Source organism: Perca fluviatilis, chromosome 1 (assembly GCF_010015445.1).
Source record: "Perca fluviatilis chromosome 1, GENO_Pfluv_1.0, whole genome shotgun sequence".
Lineage (NCBI taxonomy): Eukaryota > Metazoa > Chordata > Actinopteri > Perciformes > Percidae > Perca > Perca fluviatilis.
Window position 1 is genome coordinate 17,220,967 of NC_053112.1, and position 23,834 is coordinate 17,244,800.

Here is a 23,834-nt window from a genome sequence, read left to right on the forward strand (position 1 = left end):
TGTGCTGACCCCTGTGTAGTACTATACAGTACTGAATGATGACTGGCGTGCAACGAACAACACATCAAATCAGATCCTACACTGTGACCAAAATATCAACTTGAGATGGATGGTATCGCATGTTTCTGGGGCAAACCAGTGCTCAAATTCCAGAGAGGTGTGTGGGTGAAAACAAATGTGGAACTCATGCTAGTATGTGGATAACCGAACCTAATCCCACACAGTCAGGTCAAATTGTTATGCGCACTGTGTGTAGTGCCTGGGCCGGCAGCTGCTGCTATTTTCCCACAAACACCATCCATGTCAAGCTCTGCTATGGAAACTACTATGTCTACAAACTTGTGAGGCCATATGGATGTTATCTTGCATACTGTGCAGGTATTGTTTCATTTCTTACTGTAACAACAAATTCAATATATTCTCATCTGATCCATCAAAGTGTTTTAGACTTGTCTAAACACTACCTTGTCTTGTTCAATTACATGTACAATTTATGAACAAAATCATATCACTATTTTTTTATTGCAAAAAGAGGTGAACAGAACCGGCCCTACAGTTTTACCAACCACGCCTCATCCACCACCTCAGAACTTCACCACCAATCAGGGGAAAACTGCCACAACAACAACAAGTAACAGCACAGCAGTTGAGGGGCAGGTCCGTCTGGCCAATGGAGGAAACAACTCCTGCTCTGGCAGAGTAGAGATCTTCCACCGTGGACAGTGGGGGACGGTTTGTGACGATGCCTGGGAGCTGGGTTGATGCTCAGGTGGTGTGTAGACAGCTGGGCTGTGGCAGAGCCTGCGTTAGCACTATCAAATGTAGCTTTTGGACAGGGCAGTGGACCCATCTGGTTGGACGATGTCAGTTGTTCTGGAAATGAATCATCAATAACAGACTGCAGACATCAAGGGTTTGGGGTCCACAACTGTGGTCACGTTGAAGATGCCAGCATCATCTGTGAAGGTAAATGTTTACCCATATTTAAAGTACACTCCATTTCTTCTTGCTCACATTTAACAAAAAATGGTCTCATCAATGAGTTTTAATATTTGCCACACACATAGATATTGTTTTGTAGATGATAAGTCAAATGTATAGTAAAAGATAAGTTTGTGTTAAAAACATAAATGAAGTTTTGTGCACAACGAAAACATGATCTGTTTATCCAGTAGACGTTTTGTTTATATTCAACAGGGGGACAGACCTGTTTTGTTAATTCACCCCCGCTAGCTATATAGTTTAGAGAATATTATAGATCCAAGACTAGGGTGGGACTCAGAAAGAAAAGTCACAATTACAAATCTGTCCGCTATTTCAGCAGCACGGACAGTGCCATAGATTTATCAATACACAGCACAGTTATGGTCGGGCCATAGATTCTAACTTACACAATCCTCAGTCAGATAAACGATCAAGTGCGTCAGGAAGACTAACACATTCAACTAAACAACTCCTCTGCCCCTGACATCTTTCTGTGACTAGGGGATGGAGGGGGATGACAGGTAAACAAGGGGCATTTGGGTCATTTTGCTAACAAGGGGATGGCATATCCCTCTAATCGCCTACTGGTTATAAAGAAAATTAGGCTTTCCCTAATTAATGTAATACTGATGGCAGTAAAGGCTGTAGTTGTCATGTGAGTTCACAGTGACTTTTCTTTCAGTTCAACCAGGACTCAACAGCACAGTTTTACCAACCACACCTCATCCACCACCTCAGAACTTCACCACCAATCAGGGGAAAACTGCCACTACAACAGCAGGCCCCTCTGTCTATTTCAACTGTGGAAACACAGTTTGTCCTTTAGGTACGGACTGCATCAGTAAAAATGGCTCTGAGCGCTGTGCTGACCCCTGTGAGTACTATACAGTACTGAATGATGACTGGCGTTCAACGAACAACACATCAAATCAGATCATACACTGTGACCAAAATATCAACTGGAATGGATGGTATCGCATGTTTCTGGGGCAAACCAGTGCTCAAATTCCAGAGAGGTGTGTGGGTGAAAACAAATGTGGAACTCATGCTAGTCTGTGGATAACCGAACCTAATCCCACACAGTCAGGTCAAATTGTTATGCGCACTGTGTGTAATGCCTGGGCCGGCAGCTGCTGCCGTTTTACCACAAGCACCATCCATGTCAAGCTCTGCTATGGAAACTACTATGTCTACAAACTTGTGAGGCCATCCACATGTTCCCTTGCATACTGTGCAGGTATTGTTCCATTTCTTACTGTAACAACAAATTCAATATATTCTCATCTGATCCATCAAAGTGTTTTAGACTTGTCTAAACACTACCTTGTCTTGTTCAATTACATGTACAATTTATGAACAAAATCATCTCACTATTTTTTTATTGCAAAAAGAGGCGAGCAGAACCGGCCCTACAGTTTTACCAACCACGCCTCATCCACCACCTCAGAACTTCACCACCAATCAGGGGAAAACTGCCACAACAACAACAAGTAACAGCACAGCAGTTGAGGGGCAGGTCCGTCTGGCCAATGGAGGAAACAACTCCTGCTCTGGCAGAGTAGAGATCTTCCACCGTGGACAGTGGGGGACGGTTTGTGACGATGCCTGGGAGCTGGTTGATGCTCAGGTGGTGTGTAGACAGCTGGGCTGTGGCAGAGCTCGTTCAGCACTATCAAATGCAGCTTTTGGACAGGGCAGTGGACCCATCTGGTTGGACGATGTCAGTTGTTCTGGAAATGAATCATCAATAACAGACTGCAGACATCCAGGGTTTGGGGTCCACAACTGTGGTCACGTTGAAGATGCCAGCATCATCTGTGAAGGTAAATGTTTACCCATATTTAAAGTACACTCCATTTCTTCTTGCTCACATTTAACTAAAAAAATGGTCTCATCAATGAGTTTTAATATTTGCCACACACAATAGATATTGTTTTGTAGATGATAAGTCAAATGTATAGTAAAAGATAAGTTTGTGTTAAAAACATAAATGAAGTTTTGTGCACAACGAAAACATGATCTGTTTATCCAGTAGACGTGTTGTTTATATTCAACAGGGGGACAGACCTATTTTGTTTATTCACCCGCTGCTAGCTATATAGTTTAGAGAATATTATAGATCCAAGACTAGTGTGGGACTCAGAAAAAAAAGTCACAATTACAAATCCGTCTGCTATTTCAGCAGCACGGACAGTGCCATAGATTTATCAATACACAGCACAGTTATGGTCGGGGCCATAGATTCTAACTTACACAGTCCTCAGTCAGATAAACGATCAATGCGTCAGGAAGACTAAAACATTCAACTAAACAACTCCTCTGCCCCTGACATCTTTCTGTGACTAGGGGATGGAGAGGGGGGATGACAGGTAAACAAGGGGCATTTGGGGCATTTTGTTAACAAGGGGGATGGCATATCCCCTCTAATCGCCTACTGGTTATAAAGAAAATTAGGCTTTCCCTAATTAATGTAATACTGATGGCAGTAAAGGCTGTAGTTGTCATGTGAGTTCACAGTGACTTTTCTTTCAGTTCAACCAGGACTCAACAGCACAGTTTTACCAACCACGCCTCATCCACCACCTCAGAACTTCACCACCAATCAGGGGAAAACTGCCACAACAACAGCAGGCCCCTCTGTCTATTTCAACTGTGGAAACACAGTTTGTCCTTTAGGTACGGACTGCATCAGTAAAAATGGCTCTGAGCGCTGTGCTGACCCCTGTGAGTACTATACAGTACTGAATGATGACTGGCGTGCAACGAACAACACATCAAATCAGATCCTACACTGTGACCAAAATATCAACTGGAATGGATGGTATCGCATGTTTCTGGGGCAAACCAGTGCTCAAATTCCAGAGAGGTGTGTGGGTGAAAACAAATGTGGAACTCATGCTAGTATGTGGATAACCGAACCTAATCCCACACAGTCAGGTCAAATTGTTATGCGCACTGTGTGTAGTGCCTGGGCCGGCAGCTGCTGCTATTTTCCCACAAACACCATCCATGTCAAGCTCTGCTATGGAAACTACTATGTCTACAAACTTGTGAGGCCATATGGATGTTATCTTGCATACTGTGCAGGTATTGTTTCATTTCTTACTGTAACAACAAATTCAATATATTCTCATCTGATCCATCAAAGTGTTTTAGACTTGTCTAAACACTACCTTGTCTTGTTCAATTACATGTACAATTTATGAACAAAATCATATCACTATTTTTTTATTGCAAAAAGAGGTGAACAGAACCGGCCCTACAGTTTTACCAACCACGCCTCATCCACCACCTCAGAACTTCACCACCAATCAGGGGAAAACTGCCACAACAACAACAAGTAACAGCACAGCAGTTGAGGGGCAGGTCCGTCTGGCCAATGGAGGAAACAACTCCTGCTCTGGCAGAGTAGAGATCTTCCACCGTGGAGAGTGGGGGACGGTTTGTGACGATGCCTGGGAGCTGGTTGATGCTCAGGTGGTGTGTAGACAGCTGGGCTGTGGCAGAGCTCGTTCAGCACTATCAAATGCTGCTTTTGGACAGGGCAGTGGACCCATCTGGTTGGACGATGTCAGTTGTTCTGGAAATGAATCATCAATAATAGACTGCAGACATCCAGGGTTTGGGGTCCACAACTGTGGTCACGGTGAAGATGCCAGCATCATCTGTGAAGGTAAATGTTTACCCATATTTAAAGTACACTCCATTTCTTCTTGCTCACATTTAACTAAAAAAATGGTCTCATCAATGAGTTTTAATATTTGCCACACACAATAGATATTGTTTTGTAGATGATAAGTCAAATGTATAGTAAAAGATAAGTTTGTGTTAAAAACATAAATGAAGTTTTGTGCACAACGAAAACATGATCTGTTTATCCAGTAGACGTTTTGTTTATATTCAACAGGGGGACAGACCTGTTTTGTTAATTCACCCGCTGCTAGCTATATAGTTTAGAGAATATTATAGATCCAAGACTAGGGTGGGACTCAGAAAGAAAAGTCACAATTACAAATTTGTCCGCTACTTCAGCAGCACGGACAGCGCCATAGATTTATCAATACACAGCACAGTTATGGTCGGGCCATAGATTCTAACTTACACAATCCTCAGTCAGATAAACGATCAATGCGTCAGGAAGACTAACACATTCAACTAAACAACTCCTCTGCCCCTGACATCTTTCTGTGACTAGGGGATGGAGAGGGGGGATGACAGGTAAACAAGGGGCATTTGGGTCATTTTGCTAACAAGGGGGATGGCATATCCCCTCTAATCGCCTACTGGTTATAAAGAAAATTAGGCTTTCCCTAATTAATGTAATACTGATGGCAGTAAAGGCTGTAGTTGTCATGTGAGTTCACAGTGACTTTTCTTTCAGTTCAACCAGGACTCAACAGCACAGTTTTACCAACCACACCTCATCCACCACCTCAGAACTTCACCACCAATCAGGGGAAAACTGCCACAACAAAAGCAGGCCCCTCTGTCTATTTCAACTGTGGAAACACAGTTTGTCCTTTAGGTACGGACTGCATCAGTAAAAATGGCTCTGAGCGCTGTGCTGACCCCTGTGAGTACTATACAGTACTGAATGATGACTGGCGTTCAACGAACAACACATCAAATCAGATCATACACTGTGACCAAAATATCAACTGGAATGGATGGTATCGCATGTTTCTGGGGCAAACCAGTGCTCAAATTCCAGAGAGGTGTGTGGGTGAAAACAAATGTGGAACTCATGCTAGTCTGTGGATAACCGAACCTAATCCCACACAGTCAGGTCAAATTGTTATGCGCACTGTGTGTAATGCCTGGGCCGGCAGCTGCTGCCGTTTTACCACAAGCACCATCCATGTCAAGCTCTGCTATGGAAACTACTATGTCTACAAACTTGTGAGGCCATCCACATGTTCCCTTGCATACTGTGCAGGTATTGTTCCATTTCTTACTGTAACAACAAATTCAATATATTCTCATCTGATCCATCAAAGTGTTTTAGACTTGTCTAAACACTACCTTGTCTTGTTCAATTACATGTACAATTTATGAACAAAATCATCTCACTATTTTTTTATTGCAAAAGAGGGGCGGAAGAGCAGAACCCGGCCCTACAGTTTTCCAACCAACCTCATCCACCACCTCAGAACTTCACCACCAATCAGGGGAAAACTGCCACAACAACAACAAGTAACAGCACAGCAGTTGAGGGGCAGGTCCGTCTGGCCAATGGAGGAAACAACTCCTGCTCTGGCAGAGTAGAGATCTTCCACCGTGGACAGTGGGGGAGGTTTGTGACGATGCCTGGGAGCTGGTTGATGCTCAGGTGGTGTGTAGACAGCTGGGCTGTGGCAGAGCTCGTTCAGCACTATCAAATGCAGCTTTTGGACAGGGCAGTGGACCCATCTGGTTGGACGATGTCAGTTGTTCTGGAAATGAATCATCAATAACAGACTGCAGACATCCAGGGTTTGGGGGTCCACAACTGTGGTCACGTTGAAGATGCCAGCATCATCTGTGAAGGTAAATGTTTACCCATATTTAAAGTACACTCCATTTCTTCTTGCTCACATTTAACTAAAAAATGGTCTCATCAATGAGTTTTAATATTTGCCGCACACAATAGATATTGTTTTGTAGATGATAAGTCAAATGTATAGTAAAAGATAAGTTTGTGTTAAAAACATAAATGAAGTTTTGTGCACAACGAAAACATGATCTGTTTATCCAGTAGACGTGTTGTTTATATTCAACAGGGGGACAGACCTATTTTGTTTATTCACCCGCTGCTAGCTATATAGTTTAGAGAATATTATAGATCCAAGACTAGTGTGGGACTCAGAAAAAAAAGTCACAATTACAAATCCGTCTGCTATTTCAGCAGCACGGACAGTGCCATAGATTTATCAATACACAGCACAGTTATGGTCGGGGCCATAGATTCTAACTTACACAGTCCTCAGTCAGATAAACGATCAATGCGTCAGGAAGACTAAAACATTCAACTAAACAACTCCTCTGCCCCTGACATCTTTCTGTGACTAGGGGATGGAGAGGGGGGATGACAGGTAAACAAGGGGCATTTGGGGCATTTTGTTAACAAGGGGGATGGCATATCCCCTCTAATCGCCTACTGGTTATAAAGAAAATTAGGCTTTCCCTAATTAATGTAATACTGATGGCAGTAAAGGCTGTAGTTGTCATGTGAGTTCACAGTGACTTTTCTTTCAGTTCAACCAGGACTCAACAGCACAGTTTTACCAACCACGCCTCATCCACCACCTCAGAACTTCACCACCAATCAGGGGAAAACTGCCACAACAACAGCAGGCCCCTCTGTCTATTTCAACTGTGGAAACACAGTTTGTCCTTTAGGTACGGACTGCATCAGTAAAAATGGCTCTGAGCGCTGTGCTGACCCCTGTGAGTACTATACAGTACTGAATGATGACTGGCGGCAAACGAACAACACATCAAATCAGATCCTACACTGTGACCAAAATATCAACTGGAATGGATGGTATCGCATGTTTCTGGGGCAAACCAGTGCTCAAATTCCAGAGAGGTGTGTGGGTGAAAACAAATGTGGAACTCATGCTAGTATGTGGATAACCGAACCTAATCCCACACAGTCAGGTCAAATTGTTATGCGCACTGTGTGTAGTGCCTGGGCCGGCAGCTGCTGCTATTTTCCCACAAACACCATCCATGTCAAGCTCTGCTATGGAAACTACTATGTCTACAAACTTGTGAGGCCATATGGATGTTATCTTGCATACTGTGCAGGTATTGTTTCATTTCTTACTGTAACAACAAATTCAATATATTCTCATCTGATCCATCAAAGTGTTTTAGACTTGTCTAAACACTACCTTGTCTTGTTCAATTACATGTACAATTTATGAACAAAATCATATCACTATTTTTTTTATTGCAAAAAGAGGTGAACAGAACCGGCCCTACAGTTTTACCAACCACGCCTCATCCACCACCTCAGAACTTCACCACCAATCAGGGGAAAACTGCCACAACAACAACAAGTAACAGCACAGCAGTTGAGGGGCAGGTCCGTCTGGCCAATGGAGGAAACAACTCCTGCTCTGGCAGAGTAGAGATCTTCCACCGTGGAGAGTGGGGGACGGTTTGTGACGATGCCTGGGAGCTGGTTGATGCTCAGGTGGTGTGTAGACAGCTGGGCTGTGGCAGAGCTCGTTCAGCACTATCAAATGCAGCTTTTGGACAGGGCAGTGGACCCATCTGGTTGGACGATGTCAGTTGTTCTGGAAATGAATCATCAATAACAGACTGCAGACATCCAGGGTTTGGGGTCCACAACTGTGGTCACGGTGAAGATGCCAGCATCATCTGTGAAGGTAAATGTTTACCCATATTTAAAGTACACTCCATTTCTTCTTGCTCACATTTAACTAAAAAAATGGTCTCATCAATGAGTTTTAATATTTGCCACACACAATAGATATTGTTTTGTAGATGATAAGTCAAATGTATAGTAAAAGATAAGTTTGTGTTAAAAACATAAATGAAGTTTTGTGCACAAGAAAACATGAACTGTTTATCCAGTAGACGTTTTGTTTATATTCAACAGGGGGACAGACCTGTTTTGTTTTTCACCAACTCGCTAGCTATATAGTTTAGAGAATATTATAGATCCAAGACTAGGGTGGGACTCAGAAAAAAGTCACAATTACAAATCTGTCCGCTATTTCAGCAGCACGGACAGTGCCATAGATTTATCAATACACAGCACAGTTATGGTCGGGGCCATAGATTCTAACTTACACAATCCTCAGTCAGATAAACGATCAATGCGTCAGGAAGACTAACACATTCAACTAAACAACTCCTCTGCCCCTGACATCTTTTTGTGACTAGGGGATGGAGAGGGGGGATGACAGGTAAACAAGGGGCATTTGGGTCATTTTGCTAACAAGGGGGATGGCATATCCCCTCTAATCGCCTACTGGTTATAAAGAAAATTAGGCTTTCCCTAATTAATGTAATACTGATGGCAGTAAAGGCTGTAGTTGTCATGTGAGTTCACAGTGACTTTTCTTTCAGTTCAACCAGGACTCAACAGCACAGTTTTACCAACCACACCTCATCCACCACCTCAGAACTTCACCACCAATCAGGGGAAAACTACCACAACAACAGCAGGCAACAGCACAGCAGTTGAGGGGCAGGTCCGTCTGGCCAATGGAGGAAACAACTCCTGCTCTGGCAGAGTAGAGATCTTCCACCGTGGAGAGTGGGGACGGTTTGTGACGATGCCTGGGAGCTGGTTGATGCTCAGGTGGTGTGTAGACAGCTGGGCTGTGGCAGAGCCTCGTTCAGCACTATCAAACTCAGCTTTTGGACAGGGCAGTGGACCCATCTGGTTGGACGATGTCAGTTGTTCTGGAAATGAATCATCAATAACAGACTGCAGACATCCAGGGTTTGGGGTCCACAACTGTGGTCACGGTGAAGATGCCAGCATCATCTGTGAAGGTAAATGTTTACCCATATTTAAAGTACACTCCATTTCTTCTTGCTCACATTTAACTAAAAAAATGGTCTCATCAATGAGTTTTAATATTTGCCACACACAATAGATATTGTTTTGTAGATGATAAGTCAAATGTATAGTAAAAGATAAGTTTGTGTTAAAAACATAAATGAAGTTTTGTGCACAACGAAAACATGATCTGTTTATCCAGTAGACGTTTTGTTTATATTCAACAGGGGGACAGACCTGTTTTGTTAATTCACCCGCTGCTAGCTATATAGTTTAGAGAATATTATAGATCCAAGACTAGGGTGGGACTCAGAAAAAAAGTCACAATTACAAATCTGTCCGCTATTTCAGCAGCACGGACAGTGCCATAGATTTATCAATACACAGCACAGTTATGGTCGGGGCCATAGATTCTAACTTACACAATCCTCAGTCAGATAAACGATCAATGCGTCAGGAAGACTAACACATTCAACTAAACAACTCCTCTGCCCCTGACATCTTTTTGTGACTAGGGGATGGAGAGGGGGGATGACAGGTAAACAAGGGGCATTTGGGTCATTTTGCTAACAAGGGGGATGGCATATCCCCTCTAATCGCCTACTGGTTATAAAGAAAATTAGGCTTTCCCTAATTAATGTAATACTGATGGCAATATAGGCTGTAGTTGTCATGTGAGTTCACAGTGACTTTTCTTTCAGTTCAACCAGGACTCAACAGCACAGCAGTTGAGGGGCAGGTCCGTCTGGCCAATGGAGGAAACAACTCCTGCTCTGGCAGAGTAGAGATCTTCCACCGTGGAGAGTGGGGGACGGTTTGTGACGATGCCTGGGAGCTGGTTGATGCTCAGGTGGTGTGTAGACAGCTGGGCTGTGGCACAGCTCGTTCAGCACTGTCAAATGCAGCTTTTGGACAGGGCAGTGGACCCATCTGGTTGGACGATGTCAGTTGTTCTGGAAATGAATCATCAATAACAGACTGCAGACATCAAGGGTTTGGGGTCCACGACTGTGGTCACGTTGAAGATGCAAGTGTTGTTTGTGAAGGTATAGGTTTCCTTTTATATTGAGATTGTATTGAGGTTATTGAAGGTTCTAATGTTGATTTCATCTGGTATATAGTATTTATCATCTTATCTCCTTTCTCTCACACTTCTATTTGGCGACCTTATATCTTTTTCTTCAGTTCAGCACCCTCCTCTACAGCCTTCTCAGCTTATTTGTGGCCGTGATAAACTCCAAGTGGGGCTGGATTTGGCTCGCCTTACATCCTCTGGTTTGAACCCATTCTCTGGCAACCTGGCATCCCACAACTGCTCCTGGGTCAGAGTGACTGATGGTGTCGTGTGGTATGAAGTGGAAGCCATAGCAGGTGCCTGTGGAAACACATTGAGGGTAAAGACTTAGTGTTTTCTGACAATTTCTCTAAGAACTTGGTCCTGCTGCTTCTACCACATAGCACATCCTCTCAGGCCATAAACATTTAACTGACTAATCATTTAACCATCCTCTGTCTTTCAGACCAACAGCACACATGCCATCTACTCCAATAATTTATTTATATACCCAATGAGCAACACATCCTTCATCATTCCTGTGAGTCTTCCCTTCTCCTGCGTGTATCCCCTGGACACAGACACCAGCCTGAATGTGGCTATCAGACCATTTCTGCCGTAAGTAGCCTTTTATTGAATGTGAACAGTTGTAAAATAATGAAGCTCCTAGGTATATAATTGTTGTGCTGTGATTACAGTATTTTTTTAAATTATTGTAAAGTTAAATTATAAATAAAGACAAAACTGGTGAAAATTGGTCTTGTCTATATTTTGCTTTTAGCCGTCCATTTTAGTATAAACGTACATTTCTGTATGCCACAGTGTCTTACCGAGTTATCCAAGCCACAACAATCATCACCACACACGTTGAAAAAAACATGTGTATGTTGCCACTTTGTATATGAATGGACTACAGGAAGGAATATACCAACAACAAGATGAAAATAAGCAGAAGAAAAAAAAACTTGCATAACAAACAAAATATTTTTCTTGACAGGCCGGCAGATGGCATTTCAGGCTCGGGTACCAAAGCCAGAGCCTCCATGTCTCTGTTCCGCAACTCCAACTACACCGAGACTTATCCAGCAGGCCGGGTCACCCTGCCAGTGGGCTCGCCGTTGTACGTGGGCGTCTCTGTGGAGGAGAGAGATCCAAGCTTTGCAGTTGTTCTGGACGACTGCTACGCCACTCACTCATCAAACCCTGACGATTCCATGCAACACCCTCTCATCCAGAACAAGTTAGTATCCCTCTTGAGCCTCAGCAGATGGTGTGTGCAGGATAATGGAAATGGGAAAAAAAAAAGTTAATGTATGGTGACATTGCTCCATCCTCTCTCCCAGGTGTCCCACTGACCGCCAACAGGTGTCAGTGATTGAGAGCGGCTCATCCCTCCGGGCTCGTTTCTCTGCCCTGTTCTTCCTGCTCCACAATGAATACAGAGACGTTTACCTTCATTGCAGCCTCAGCCTGTGCGAACGGAGGAGCTCCTCTTGTGTTCCAGTAAGTCACACCTTTCACTTCATCAATAGCTTCAATCTATAATCAATAAACACTGGGGTTTGAGTGTATTTTTTCCACCCTCTCCTACCACATAGCCTTGCACAAGTAGGACCTATCGCTCTGTTTCCAACTCTGATCTTCTGAGTACCCTCAGCATTGGACCAATCATGTGTGAGTATGAGTTACAATTTGGTCGCAGGGCTGATGTCTGAACATAATGAACTATAATGAATTAATAACCATGTTTTTTCTCTCTTTCTTATTTATCTTCAGGGGACAAGTCACCTGAGTGAGCTGGTAACAGTAATAAAACAAACATATTCCATATTGTGATATTATTTTGTGCTTAGTTTAGTTTTGTTCATAAGACATAAGATTATAAAAAATGGTGTTACATTATATAATACATATTATTATTAATTATATTTTTCAATTCTAATAACTTTGTTATGGTTGGGTTATTAAATAAGGTTATAATGAAAGTGAAGGTACCAATACTTTTCTTCTTCTCTGTGTGAATTACCACTACAGCCCTGATGTGACTGTATTTCATGTAAATTACTATTTTAAATACATTGATTATTGTTTAGATCCAATGACAAATTGTTCATATTATGGTGTAAACTTTGCAACTGAAATGTGTGTATGTAAATAACCTTGTTTTTTTTTTAAACAAAACTCTGTACCTTGATAATGGAATATGCAGTAGTTCACAAATAAAATGTAAAAATGGCAACCATGGTACATTACCAGACTGAAGGTTCTCAACAATTATTTCATGCATTGCCATTATATTTGGCACAGCTACGGTGGCCAGAAGATGAATTATAATGACTTTGGTGATCCCCTGACTCTTCCTCTGGCGCCACCATGAGGTTAACACTTGTGCATTAGTGTGAAATGTCTCAACAACTTTTGTTGAGGTCTCATAATAACTAAGCAAAAGCTTGGGTGCTCATTTTGGGCTAAGTCCGTTACTACTTGATATATCAGATGCAGATATTATACGCAATAAGCACAGAAGAAACCTTTTGCAAGAAAATGTATTGAAATGTTGTCTTATATATAATTACATTTTTTTCTTTGTATGTAAATAACTTCCAGAAATGTGGCCTCCTGCTTTTATTAGTGTAGTTATTTCTTGTGTGTAAGTCCTATTTTTCAATTTTTCTGCTCCTGGCCTTGGTCTCAGATCCAAATCAAAATACAATGTTTGAATGTGACTAAATACATTTACCGAAGTAATGTACTTAAGTACAATTTTGAGGTACTTTTATTTTACTTGGGTATGCTACTTCATACTTTTACTCCACTACATTTATTTTACATCTATAGTCACTAGTTACTTTCCAGATTCATTACAATACAAAATATAAATCACCTAATAAATTATGATATTGTTATAGATTAAGATACTCTGCAGTATAAAAAGTAGCAGAAATTAGTTCCACCTTTACTAGCTGCAATGTTAAAGTGATGTACACATTAATGCATCTTTAATTATAATCCAGTGATAGAATATATTATTCCTAAATGAGCCATTCTACACAATGAGTACTTTGGTACTTTACACATTTTGTATGTGTTTTTTTTTACTTGAGTGAGATTTAAAATGCAGAACCTTTACTTGTAACAAAGTATTTTACACTGTGGCATTGCTACTTCTACTTAAGAAAAAGATCTGAATACTACTGCCAAATTGTGTGGTATTGGCCACCCCTGCTTCCACTCTCTTGCTGGTCTGGTGGGTATAAGTCATAAGTACCTCCAAACTACACTGCATTTGGGTGCAATGAATCCCAGCACAAAATGTACCCTCTCATGTTTTATTTGAAATAGTACTAAACTGCTTTAAGGTAAATGAAGTGGTGATTAACCACTGCATTGTGTTTTTTAACCCTCCAGCTGAAGATCACAATACGCTGCTCTGCTCTCTAGGACAGAGGTTCTCAATCTTTTTTCAACCAAGGACCCATTACAACATAGAGAATATACCAGGACCCCTTGGAATAATTTGACATAGCCCATTTTTTTTACACTTCTATAGTCTTAGTTATGTTAAGTGGAAGAACAACACAAGAGAATGTATTACAAAGCTATTATACATTAAACATATTTGCAGATTCTAAGAGTTACAGATTTGTTACATTAGAAAGTGATCTATGAACTATTTTAGATTTAAAAATTAAAACATTATTCTTTAAATTATGAACCCTTTTTCATTAGCAAATGTTCTCTTAACTATGAGAGAGCAACTTATATATGATCATTATTATGGCCAGTGTATGCAGGGGGCGTTTCATTTCATATTTTGATTGGCAGGCCTAGCGCCCAATAGAATGGCTCGCTGGCACAAAGGGGGTGGGGCGCCGAGTGACCAATGTTCCCACTCGGGTTTAGGGTTTAGAGTAGTTGGGGCTAATTTCCGCTCGGTGGTGGCCGTCTAGATTAAGTACCCCTCAACTTTTTTTAGCCGACAGCCGTCGTCATGTCCAACAACAATGCCAGCAACAACTTAATTACCGCTAAAAGGGCCGTGAAGCAGCTCCGGTTAGAGGCCAGTATCCGGAGGATCAAGGTACGAACCCCTCAACACTGACACACAAACACGGAAGACAGAGCCAACCGACTGTTGAATGGCGGAGACACTGTTGCAGAAATGACACAGAGTGGACTCTTACATCATAGGTTTAAAAATTAAAGTTACACATACACATACACATTCACCCACACACACATAAAATGGTTTCTAGTTGACTAAACCACAGCTACAAGCGAACAGTTTCTTCCGTGTTTTAACACCTGTCAGTTTTACGGCCTGTTTTGGGAACGCGTCACCACTTTAAAGTGTCAAAAGTATCGAGAGAAGTGACACGTTTATCAAAGTTCAACCTCTTGGTGTTAGTTATCTAAAAGAAACCGGTGAACAGTATCTCTCAAAATGTTACATAGACACACGCCCATCCGTGTATTGCGCCGTTGCTTGCAAATGGTATGCAAAAGAAAATGCCAGTTAGTCAGTGTATGTAAATGAGAGAATGGGTTGAGTACGTTTGACAGCAGGCCAGCTGGAGCATTACAAATAATGTACATGTGACGAGAAGCTGTTTGTTTCCTCTCCCACACGCCATCATCATATATATGATGGGTTGTCTGGCTCTGCAGGTGTCCCAGGCTGCTGCTGAGCTGAGGAACTTCTGTCTCCAAAATGCCTCCAAGGACCCCCTCCTGGTCGGGGTCCCCTCCAGTGATAATCCCTTCAGACCCCCCAAGTCCTGTTCTCTGTTCTGAGGTGGGCCTGCTTTTTTACTTCATTGAGGCTTCAGCTGGAGCGTTAAGATGTACTATTAATTACACTAGGGAAGACATGAATTACACCTTTACAATTAGTTTACACCATAGACCGTATAAAACTGGTTTACACTTAAACCAATCTACCAAATTCAGGCAGGCAGTATAGAGCACCAAGAAGTTGTAAAAACAAAAACTAAAAGGTCAAATATTTTACATGACATGACTTTATTGAACTCAAGTTTGGTTTTGAATAATTCACTCAACCTGCATACGAGTCTTGGGCTGTATGATTATTTCCATCATAGATTACATCACGTTACATATCATTTAGCTGATGCTTTTATCCAAAGCGACTTCCAAGTCCATTTAACCAGGAAGGTACAGTAATAAGCCAAACTACAAAGTGTCAAATGTAAGTGCAATTTTAAGATTATTCTGCAAATTATTTCCTAGATTAAACAATTCATTGTTTTGTCTATAAAATGAGATGACAGAAAATGAGCATCACAGTTAACCAAGGTGATGTCTTTAGATTGCTTGTTTTGTCCAACCAACAGCCCACAACCTATACAATTTACAATTGTATAAAAGCAGAAATTCCTGATATTGGAGAAGCTGGAATAAGCAAATGTTTTTTTTGTTTTTGCTTGGAAAAAAAATCAACAAAAGATTAATGATTATAAAAAACAATTGCAGATATTTTTCTGTCACTCCAATAATTGATTAATTGACTCATTGCATTCTGTGCCAGTCTATTTTATTGTGCTGTACTAAAGCTGATTTCCGCCTTTGTGGATACGTTTGAATCTAAATCTAATCATATTTTAGTTACAAAAGAAAGCTGAAACATATCAATAAACAATTAGGCAATCAACAGAAATTAGGCTAGCTAGTGGGGGTAAATTTATATCACCATAACCATGAACAAAATGCAGTGAAAAATGTACCGAGCCTCAATTTAAAGGGCAACTATTATATAGCATTTTCAGGATTATACTTGCATTTCGTGTTTGTACTAGAACATGTTTTTTCTCATAATAGAATATAGCAGCAATTTCTACAGTGAATTTTTTTTTAAATCAAATACTACTAATATAAAATGTTTCAGGAGTAATGTGACCCGAATTGGGGAGAATTTAATGACACTCGCAGCCAAGGTGACAACTGAAGAAGCTAAATAAAATTCAGCCATCATTCATTTTAACTACACCTGTGCTTTTCATACTGTGACAAAACATAATATCTTCAGAGAAAAAGGCCTATAACTGTTAGTTTTTTTAATTGTTATTGGTTTAAGTGTTTCCCATTTATCTCTCTGTCCACAGCAGAAAGAAAGGTGGAGGATTTCTGAATTTACCCGTCGAAGGCTTTCTTTTCTTCTACTTGATGTTGCTGTCGATCGACCAGCAGCTCCTCTTGGGATGATGCACCATGGGACTGATGGGTTCGGGGGAAGGAACTGCTCCACTAGTTTGCCAAATGTAATGCTTTTAACTCCCATCTGTTACATTAAAGCAGGGCCAAACTCTACATGTTAAAAAAAAAAAATGTTATTGACACTAACTTGACTAATGATTAAGCCGTTCTTGGTTTACCTAGTACTTAACATGTCCAGTCTCAGTTTCTTTACCTAATGGTGTCAGTGAAATTCAACCCATGTGATTGGCTACTGAAAGTGCAACTTCCTCTTGTATTTTGTGGGGCAGGTCAAACATTAATTTAAACCAGGTGCTGTTCAAGAACCAGAACATGTCGTGTTACATGTGTGTGTGTGTGTATATGTATGTATGTATGTATTGTATTTTATATATATATATATATATATATATATATATATATATATATATATATATACACACACAAACACAGTATTGTATTGTGTGTCTTTAGAAAACACTGTGTATGTGGCCAACAAACATGCTGGTAGCTTTTGAACTAAATTGATTAGTGTCTACAACGATTCATGTATTTATGGCAATGGTAAAGGTGTTCTACTACTATTATAAGGTACAGCAACATGGTACAAACGCTATCAGTGCAGGTCATGGGACTGTCCTTTCATCCAGCCTTTTTTCTGTATATATTTAACAGCCTGTTAAAGGGGCGCTCTGCAGTTTTGGCCGTTTCTTTGCTGTTTTTGCTTTTTGCTCGCAGGTTCCTCTATAGAGCTCCCCCTACAGCTTCGGAATAGATATTTGGCAGCTCCTATGTTTACTCGTGTCTGACTCCTCGATCGGTCAGTCTGCTGTTTCCTCTTTCTCTGTGCCTCCGACAATGCTTTCCTAGCTTTCTGCTTCTTTTTTGCCGGCTCAGCTATGACGTTAATGTGGTAAAAAAACATTGCTACCTTGTTAGCCGGTTCCTGAATGGGCGTATGTGTGCAGTGCTGTGAAGCAATTTGTTACATCGCGAGGCCTGATATCACGCGATACTTCCTGATGCTGAGGCCGGCGTCTCTCCGGCCAAAAGTTGCTAGGGTGGTTTTTCAGCTCACAGGCGCTAGGGGGAGGCGAGACGACCACCATTCAACTCAAAAAAAGTCATATAACCATTCCAATGACTCCGAAGCTGCTCAGTTAAGGTAAATTAAGCTAAAAAAAAAAACTGCATAGTTCCCCTTTTAAGGCTGCTTTTGTTAGCCTATATGTTCCTGTCTTTAATTTAAATATAAAACACATCAAGGCCTTACACTGTTTGGATAGTGAAACCTGGTAGAACCTTTAATGTAATGGCCAAACCGCAAATGTTAATATCTGTTCAAGACTTCCAAAATATTTTTTGTATTGAATGAATCATGCTGCAGTGACTTTAATAATAATTTTCCACACTGGAATCATATTCCAATCAACCAAAACCTTTACTACTGTTAGCCTGTATCTTTCTTAACTTTGCTAATGTGGTCAACCTTTTAAAAATTAAACTACTTTTTCGGACACTGACTAATTGCTGTATGTGATTTTTGGATATCAATCTTTTAAAGCATCACTTTTGAATTGTTTGAGACTTCATGACTCATAAGCTTTTAGTTAATGTTGTGACTAGAACACATGAACAGGTCAAAGAAGACATGGTATAGAAGTTGCAGCCTCTTTGTTTAATTTGTTTATTTGGTCTCTCGAATCTGCTCATAGTAAAGTGAATGTTGTGGTTGTTTTGTTGTCCGGTGGACTGCTGGACTACATTTGCCTGGTCAAATAACGACCATGGTGGACATCTGGCCACACTGTCATAAATGTACAGGATAGCACTAGACGGGCAGTACCAACAACTCGTTGTTAACTCCCAAGAATTGGCATGTATCAACGTCGGGGTTGTATGTTTCATATACAGACAGAGTCCTGGAAGATTTCTAAGACTGGTTTATTAATATTTGTGATATATTTTCAGGGGGAAAAATAAAAATCCGGCTGTTTGCTCCACTTATGGTCTTGAAAACAAATTACAATACCATGTTAAAATACGTTTGATGGATTTCACCATACGCTAACGTGATGTAGATTTTGGGACCTAAATCAGTTTCTACTCCATAGAAGATTTAAAAAAAAAAATGCTGAGCTAAACCTGCTGAGCCTGTAAATCTGGGTGTTTCTCAGGTATTATCAAGTTTACTCCTCCCATCATGGACATTTCTTTGAATGTGATTTACAACACCTTCACCTCCTTATAATATAAAAAGTAGTTAATACTTTCAAATCATGTGCACAAGTTTAAAGTTAGGTAGGAAGCAGTTAGACTGAATCATTTCAGATCCTGAAGCTTCCATCAAGCCCTTTGTTTGTGGTAATTAGCAGAAGTGCCATCAGCTGGAAATAAAAATGGCAGCATCTGTCTAAGGAAGGTTTACTTTTCTGCTCAGGTAAGGCACTACATAAACATGTAAACTGATCCATTGTTACTACAGTTATATATTTGTCCTTTAAGTATGTGTACATATTGTCTTGATCCTGTCTTGGTGCATACCCATTACAATTACATGTGTGTAAAATGTCCCCTTGTTGCCAATATGTGAATATGGTATCCAGATGGCTTCCAGGTTAAGCCAGAAGAGACTTGGAAAACGCTCAGAGTCCTCAGGTAATACTGTCACCTTTTACCTGAAATATAGAAACATGAGCCAAAAGCTTCAAACCACATGTCCGCCTGCTTCTCTACCACAGACTGCTTTCTGCTGAGGGATCCTAGCCCCAGCCCTCTGAATGAGCTCTCCCACAGCGCCTCCTGGTGGGCCGACAGAGAGGAGCACAGGGAACAAGGAGACTCCCTCAGAGTGGGTCAAAATGAAGTGAATGAAATAGATGAATGCTTTTATTTCTGGGGGTGTGGGGAACTAAACCTCTACTTTGTAGGAACAACTAAATGAGATGGGTGAGCACGTGGCCAGGCTTCAGGACATGCTGAGATGTGAACGGGCCAAAGTAAGTTGCATGTGTGACAGACCAAGTGCAATTTGTTACTGAATCTGAATGCACTATTCCCCTTTCATTTCTCAAAATCACATCTACCCTCTCGCCAGTGCACTCGTCTGCAGCTGCGGTGTAACCAGCAGGAGGTGGAGGTGAGGCGTCGAGAGCAGCACACCAACAGACTGAAGGAGCGGGTGTCTCAGCTGACTGACCGACACAATATAAAAGGACCCTGTGAGACTCACTCAGTCCTGTTACAGTTCCATTGACAGAATATTTTACCCACAGATGTTTGCTTATATATAGCATGTTTACTGAAACCACGCAAATGTTTACTATCTTGCATTTTTCTATCCAGCCATAGAGGTGTTGAACCTTGCGCCTGGAGGTCGAGCCAAAAGAGAACAGCCAATCAAATCATTCAGGTCTACTGCAAAGTAAGTTGTTGTTGTCATCACTTTTTGATTACAGCCTCTAAATGCATTCTCCACCTCTCCCTTCTCATCCTCACTTGCTCTCTCCACCTTGTAGACGAGAAGAGGAAACACTGCGTCTGATGTTGGAGCGCAGAGAAGCAGAGCTCAGGGAGGCGATGAAGCTGCGCCACAGCATCGCCACTTTATTTCATGCACTCAGAGTCGACATGGAGCATGTGAGTAAAAGTAGAGAGCTCTTTGACCAGGGCTGGTGTTGGTCAATAAATAGCATTGGTCATTGAGCCCAAGAGACATTCATTAAATATTAAGTGAACCTAAAGTATTAACAACAACCTCACTACATGGTCTATTTAGCTGTCCCGGAGCTTTCTATTGTTTCCAAATGGTCTTCCTCAGCAGATGTTGCTGCTGCAGAGTTGGTTAAGGAGTTAAAGCAGAGTTTGCCTAATACAAGGTCCATTTTAGTAGCTGTTCTGGATTTCATTCCTTGAACTTTTAAGCCACCATGGTCCTTAAAGTGTTTGGAAAAAATGGAAACTCCATCTGCTGAGGAAGACTGTGTAAAGCTGTCAAAACGGCTACTAAAGTTACGTGTCTTATTGTTTTCTCAAGTACTGTTTCTGAGGTGAAGAATGAACTCCTCAATTTTTAAGTGCTGAATCCATAATTAAGTATTCAACATAACAAATAAGTCTAACCTTTTTTTTTTTCTTTTTTTAAAAAGACCCTGTCAGACGGTGTGGATGTTCAGAATGAGGCCCAAGCTGAAGACAACAGGCTTGATCAAGCTGAGGTAGCGCTTGGTGACCATGTAACAGGAGGTGTGGTTCAGTATTGGAGGCAGGTGCAGAGGAGACTGGGTGGTGGCCCATCTGAAGGTAAACGCCCAGGTTAACCAATCTTTAAAGTGCTGCTTTGATGAGTTGTGCCTTTTTTGAGAAGACTACATCAATAATTTTAGATTTGTCTTCAGCTTTAATTTTGTTTTTGCTAAACCAATGATCGAGAAACACTCGTCTAAAGGAATACAACGTGTGGTGTTTGTTGACTGTAGGCCACGCTGGTGTTGATACTGACCATGACAAGCTCCTGGCTCAACTAGAAACTGAACTGAAAGAGAGTCAACAGCTAGTCAGATTACAACAGCAGCTGCTGCAGGTATGATTGTCCATCTCAGACACACACTTTTGCCAGCGTCAGACTTAGCAATACTACTTTCTGTCTGTAGGACAGCTTTGCTTCGCCTGTGCCCTGTGAACTGGCTGATTCCTACTTTTTGGAAGAGTGGGAACGTCTTCAGATGCGCTGGGCAGAGCTCGATCATCAGAGGCGGACTTTTAAAAAGGAGAGGCAGTCCTTCACCGATGCTGCAATCCGACTTAGCCATGAGGTGGGAAGAAAATGAGGCAGGGTCTGTTATTGTTTTGAAAATTTGCCTCAAAGGGCTTTAAATCCGTACAGTGTACGACACCCTCTGTCCTTAAACCCTTGATTCGGCCACGCCAAAATTACAAGGAATGGAACAAACGTCAGGAAGAGCAAACGGGAGAGATCCCTCTGCCTCTTTTTGTGCATTTACAGTAGTTTCCTCATACACTGCATGCTGGCTTAAAAGGCTGCTTCTTACTCTGTAACTTGTATCTTTTGTGTACAGCGCCGTGATTTTGAGCAACAGAAGGCCTCTGTCCTGAAGCAGCAGTATCTGCTGGAGTCCCCTCTGTCTGGTAAAGGAGCACCAAGCCACAACAGGAGAGAGAGCACTGGACTTGGTGAGTATGCAGTTAAATTAAAGGGTGGAGTGATGGGAGACTGATGTTTTAATGTGGTGAAATAAATTTACTTCAAAAGTCCTAACACATGTGTACGTGACTGCAGATTTCTCAAGTTTGGGGCCCACCGGCATATCTTGCTGTCTTCCCATTACACCATCTTCAACCAAGTCGGGGACAGCCGCTGTTTCTGGATCACATCAGAGAAGAGTCAGAGTTCAAACCCCCAGCACTCCTGAGCTCTACTCCGCCCTCAATCTGTCATACAACTGTAGGTTAGTCAAATCCTGCTTTCATAGCGATAGCAGTAATTTTCATTTTCAGAGAGAAAAATAAATCGTGGGAAAAAGACAGCTTTCCCTGTGGTCAAAACATTCACTGCAATCTCAGTGCTTTGGATGAGTTAAGTCTGGCAATGTGTGTTGCTGATGCAGAATAAACAAATACAACTAATTTTTATTTATTTTTTTACACACAGCTAATCAGGCCCAAATGATACTGTAAAAATGTTTTCTATCACTGCTATTACTCGTTCCTCTCTTTTCTCTCAAAACCAGAGAGTTTGATGACCAGTCAGAGACATGGGAAGGCCGAGCAGACACAAGACAGGCTCCACACTTAGACTGGTCATTTGACTACAATTGTGGTGATAGGTGGTGATTTAAAAAAATAGGCTGTACATTACAGTTTTCCCTTTTTAAACTAATCAATAAAGGCTGATTTTTATTTTTTTCCTAGTGTTATTTTCTTCCACAGTGCTGTTTGAAAAAGATGTAAATTGATTTATTTATTTTTTTGACACATTGTTTTTCAAAGGTATTTTATATGCCTCTATTATACAGCTGACAGTGTAAACAGACATGCAACAAAGTTCACCAGCCGGAATCAAACCAAGGATGTTGCGGCTATGTGGTAAAGTATTTTAAACCAGGAAATCTAAATGTAGCCCACTGCTACAGTAAGTCTGTGTGTGGTAATGTGTAGGTGGTGGCACAGGCAAGTGACTGCCTGCTGAGCATTTCTGCTTGCCGCACCACCAACGGTGCCATTGTGGATAGCTGCAGGGTCATCAGCTGGGAGCCACCCTTCATTAATGTTTTGCTCCATTAATTAATTCATTATTTTCATACTCAACAAACCATTCAGAGACCCCACTTGTCCTGTACGGAAGCATCTGCATGTATTATGTTTCTCCACTCATTTACAGTGGTGCTCATAAGTTTATGAACCCATGCTAAAGTTGACTAGAAAGAGGAATAAAAACAAATCATAATCTTTTGGAAATTGATCTTAATGTCTTAATTAAAAAAATGAGGAAAAATCCAACCTTTAAGGACACCAATTTTCTTTGTGAATGAATAATATATCGTAAATAAATAAATGTTCTTTCTTAAAATACAGGGGGCATAAGTATACACACTCTTATGTTAAATTCCCATAGAGGCAGGCAGATTTTTATTTTTAAAGGCCAGTTATTTCATGGAGCCATTTTTATTCCTCTTTTTAGTCAACTTTAGCATGGGTTCATAGACTTATGAGCACCGCTGTATTTAGATATTTCCTTTGTCTCCCATCTGTATGGGGATAAGTGAAAGTAGTGGCTGTATTCAACAGGAAAGGTTGCTGCTTCAAATCTTTTACCAGCACCTAAAGGTTAATCAGTCAATATTGTTACTGCTGCATGAATTAAAATACATTTTACCCCTAAATACTATTCTTATGTTGGTATTAATAGTATCTTAGTAAAAATCGGAAAAACTTGCTTTATCACTCTATTACTATGTATGAGGCTTAAATATTAGAAACAAAAACCTGAAAACTAAAAGTTAAAAAACTAATGGGCTTCTTGGTGTGAAAACCGGGCATGTG

General features: G+C 41.1%; 3 protein-coding genes across 5 annotated transcripts in view; all 3 read left to right on the plus strand.

Annotated features, from left to right (window-relative positions):
• LOC120556305 (deleted in malignant brain tumors 1 protein-like) overlaps nucleotides 1-12,363 on the plus strand; it is a 58,666-nt gene extending 46,303 nt beyond the window's left edge. Inside the window, exons 25-26 of the mRNA XM_039795836.1 lie at nucleotides 12,158-12,233; nucleotides 12,336-12,363. Coding sequence (XP_039651770.1) covers nucleotides 12,158-12,233; nucleotides 12,336-12,355 — 96 coding nt within the window. The 3' untranslated portion in view covers nucleotides 12,356-12,363. The remainder of the gene's footprint in view (nucleotides 1-12,157; nucleotides 12,234-12,335) is intronic.
• A 2,072-nt stretch (nucleotides 12,364-14,435) lies between these two features.
• On the plus strand, nucleotides 14,436-18,295 carry si:ch211-286b5.5 (uncharacterized protein LOC100003596 homolog). 2 transcript variants are annotated; one of them, XM_039812043.1, is made up of 3 exons: nucleotides 14,436-14,640; nucleotides 15,228-15,354; nucleotides 16,685-18,295. In XM_039812043.1, exons 1-2 carry the CDS (start codon nucleotides 14,551-14,553, stop codon nucleotides 15,351-15,353), a joined length of 216 nt encoding a protein of 71 aa, XP_039667977.1. In that variant the 5' UTR covers nucleotides 14,436-14,550; the 3' UTR covers nucleotide 15,354; nucleotides 16,685-18,295. The 2 variants fall into 2 exon arrangements, with proteins under 2 accessions (XP_039667977.1, XP_039667968.1); XM_039812034.1 differs by having other exon boundaries at nucleotides 14,437-14,640; nucleotides 16,682-18,295.
• A 795-nt stretch (nucleotides 18,296-19,090) lies between these two features.
• si:ch211-286b5.4 (afadin- and alpha-actinin-binding protein B) lies at nucleotides 19,091-22,697 on the plus strand. 2 transcript variants are annotated; one of them, XM_039812023.1, is made up of 13 exons: nucleotides 19,091-19,212; nucleotides 19,379-19,430; nucleotides 19,514-19,623; nucleotides 19,703-19,771; nucleotides 19,870-19,993; nucleotides 20,118-20,196; nucleotides 20,291-20,411; nucleotides 20,921-21,074; nucleotides 21,251-21,354; nucleotides 21,425-21,586; nucleotides 21,851-21,965; nucleotides 22,072-22,236; nucleotides 22,523-22,637. In XM_039812023.1, coding segments are annotated over exons 2-13 (1,257 nt in total). In that variant the 5' UTR covers nucleotides 19,091-19,212; the 3' UTR covers nucleotides 22,525-22,637. The 2 variants fall into 2 exon arrangements, with proteins under 2 accessions (XP_039667957.1, XP_039667948.1); XM_039812014.1 differs by having other exon boundaries at nucleotides 19,092-19,212; nucleotides 22,072-22,240; nucleotides 22,523-22,697.
• Nucleotides 22,698-23,834: the final 1,137 nt, after the last annotated feature.

Bases quoted from the DNA above. Each gene is read 5' to 3' on its own strand.
- si:ch211-286b5.5 (XM_039812043.1), top strand. From the start codon at position 14,551: ATGTCCAACAACAATGCCAGCAACAACTTAATTACCGCTAAAAGGGCC. The intron at 14,641-15,227 runs GTACGAACCCCT...CTGGCTCTGCAG, and splicing joins CCAGTATCCGGAGGATCAAG to GTGTCCCAGGCTGCTGCTGA.
- si:ch211-286b5.4 (XM_039812014.1), top strand. From the start codon at position 19,379: ATGGCTTCCAGGTTAAGCCAGAAGAGACTTGGAAAACGCTCAGAGTCC. The intron at 21,587-21,850 runs GTGGGAAGAAAA...TTTTGTGTACAG, and splicing joins CAATCCGACTTAGCCATGAG to CGCCGTGATTTTGAGCAACA. The intron at 22,241-22,522 runs GTTAGTCAAATC...TCTCAAAACCAG, and splicing joins AATCTGTCATACAACTGTAG to AGAGTTTGATGACCAGTCAG.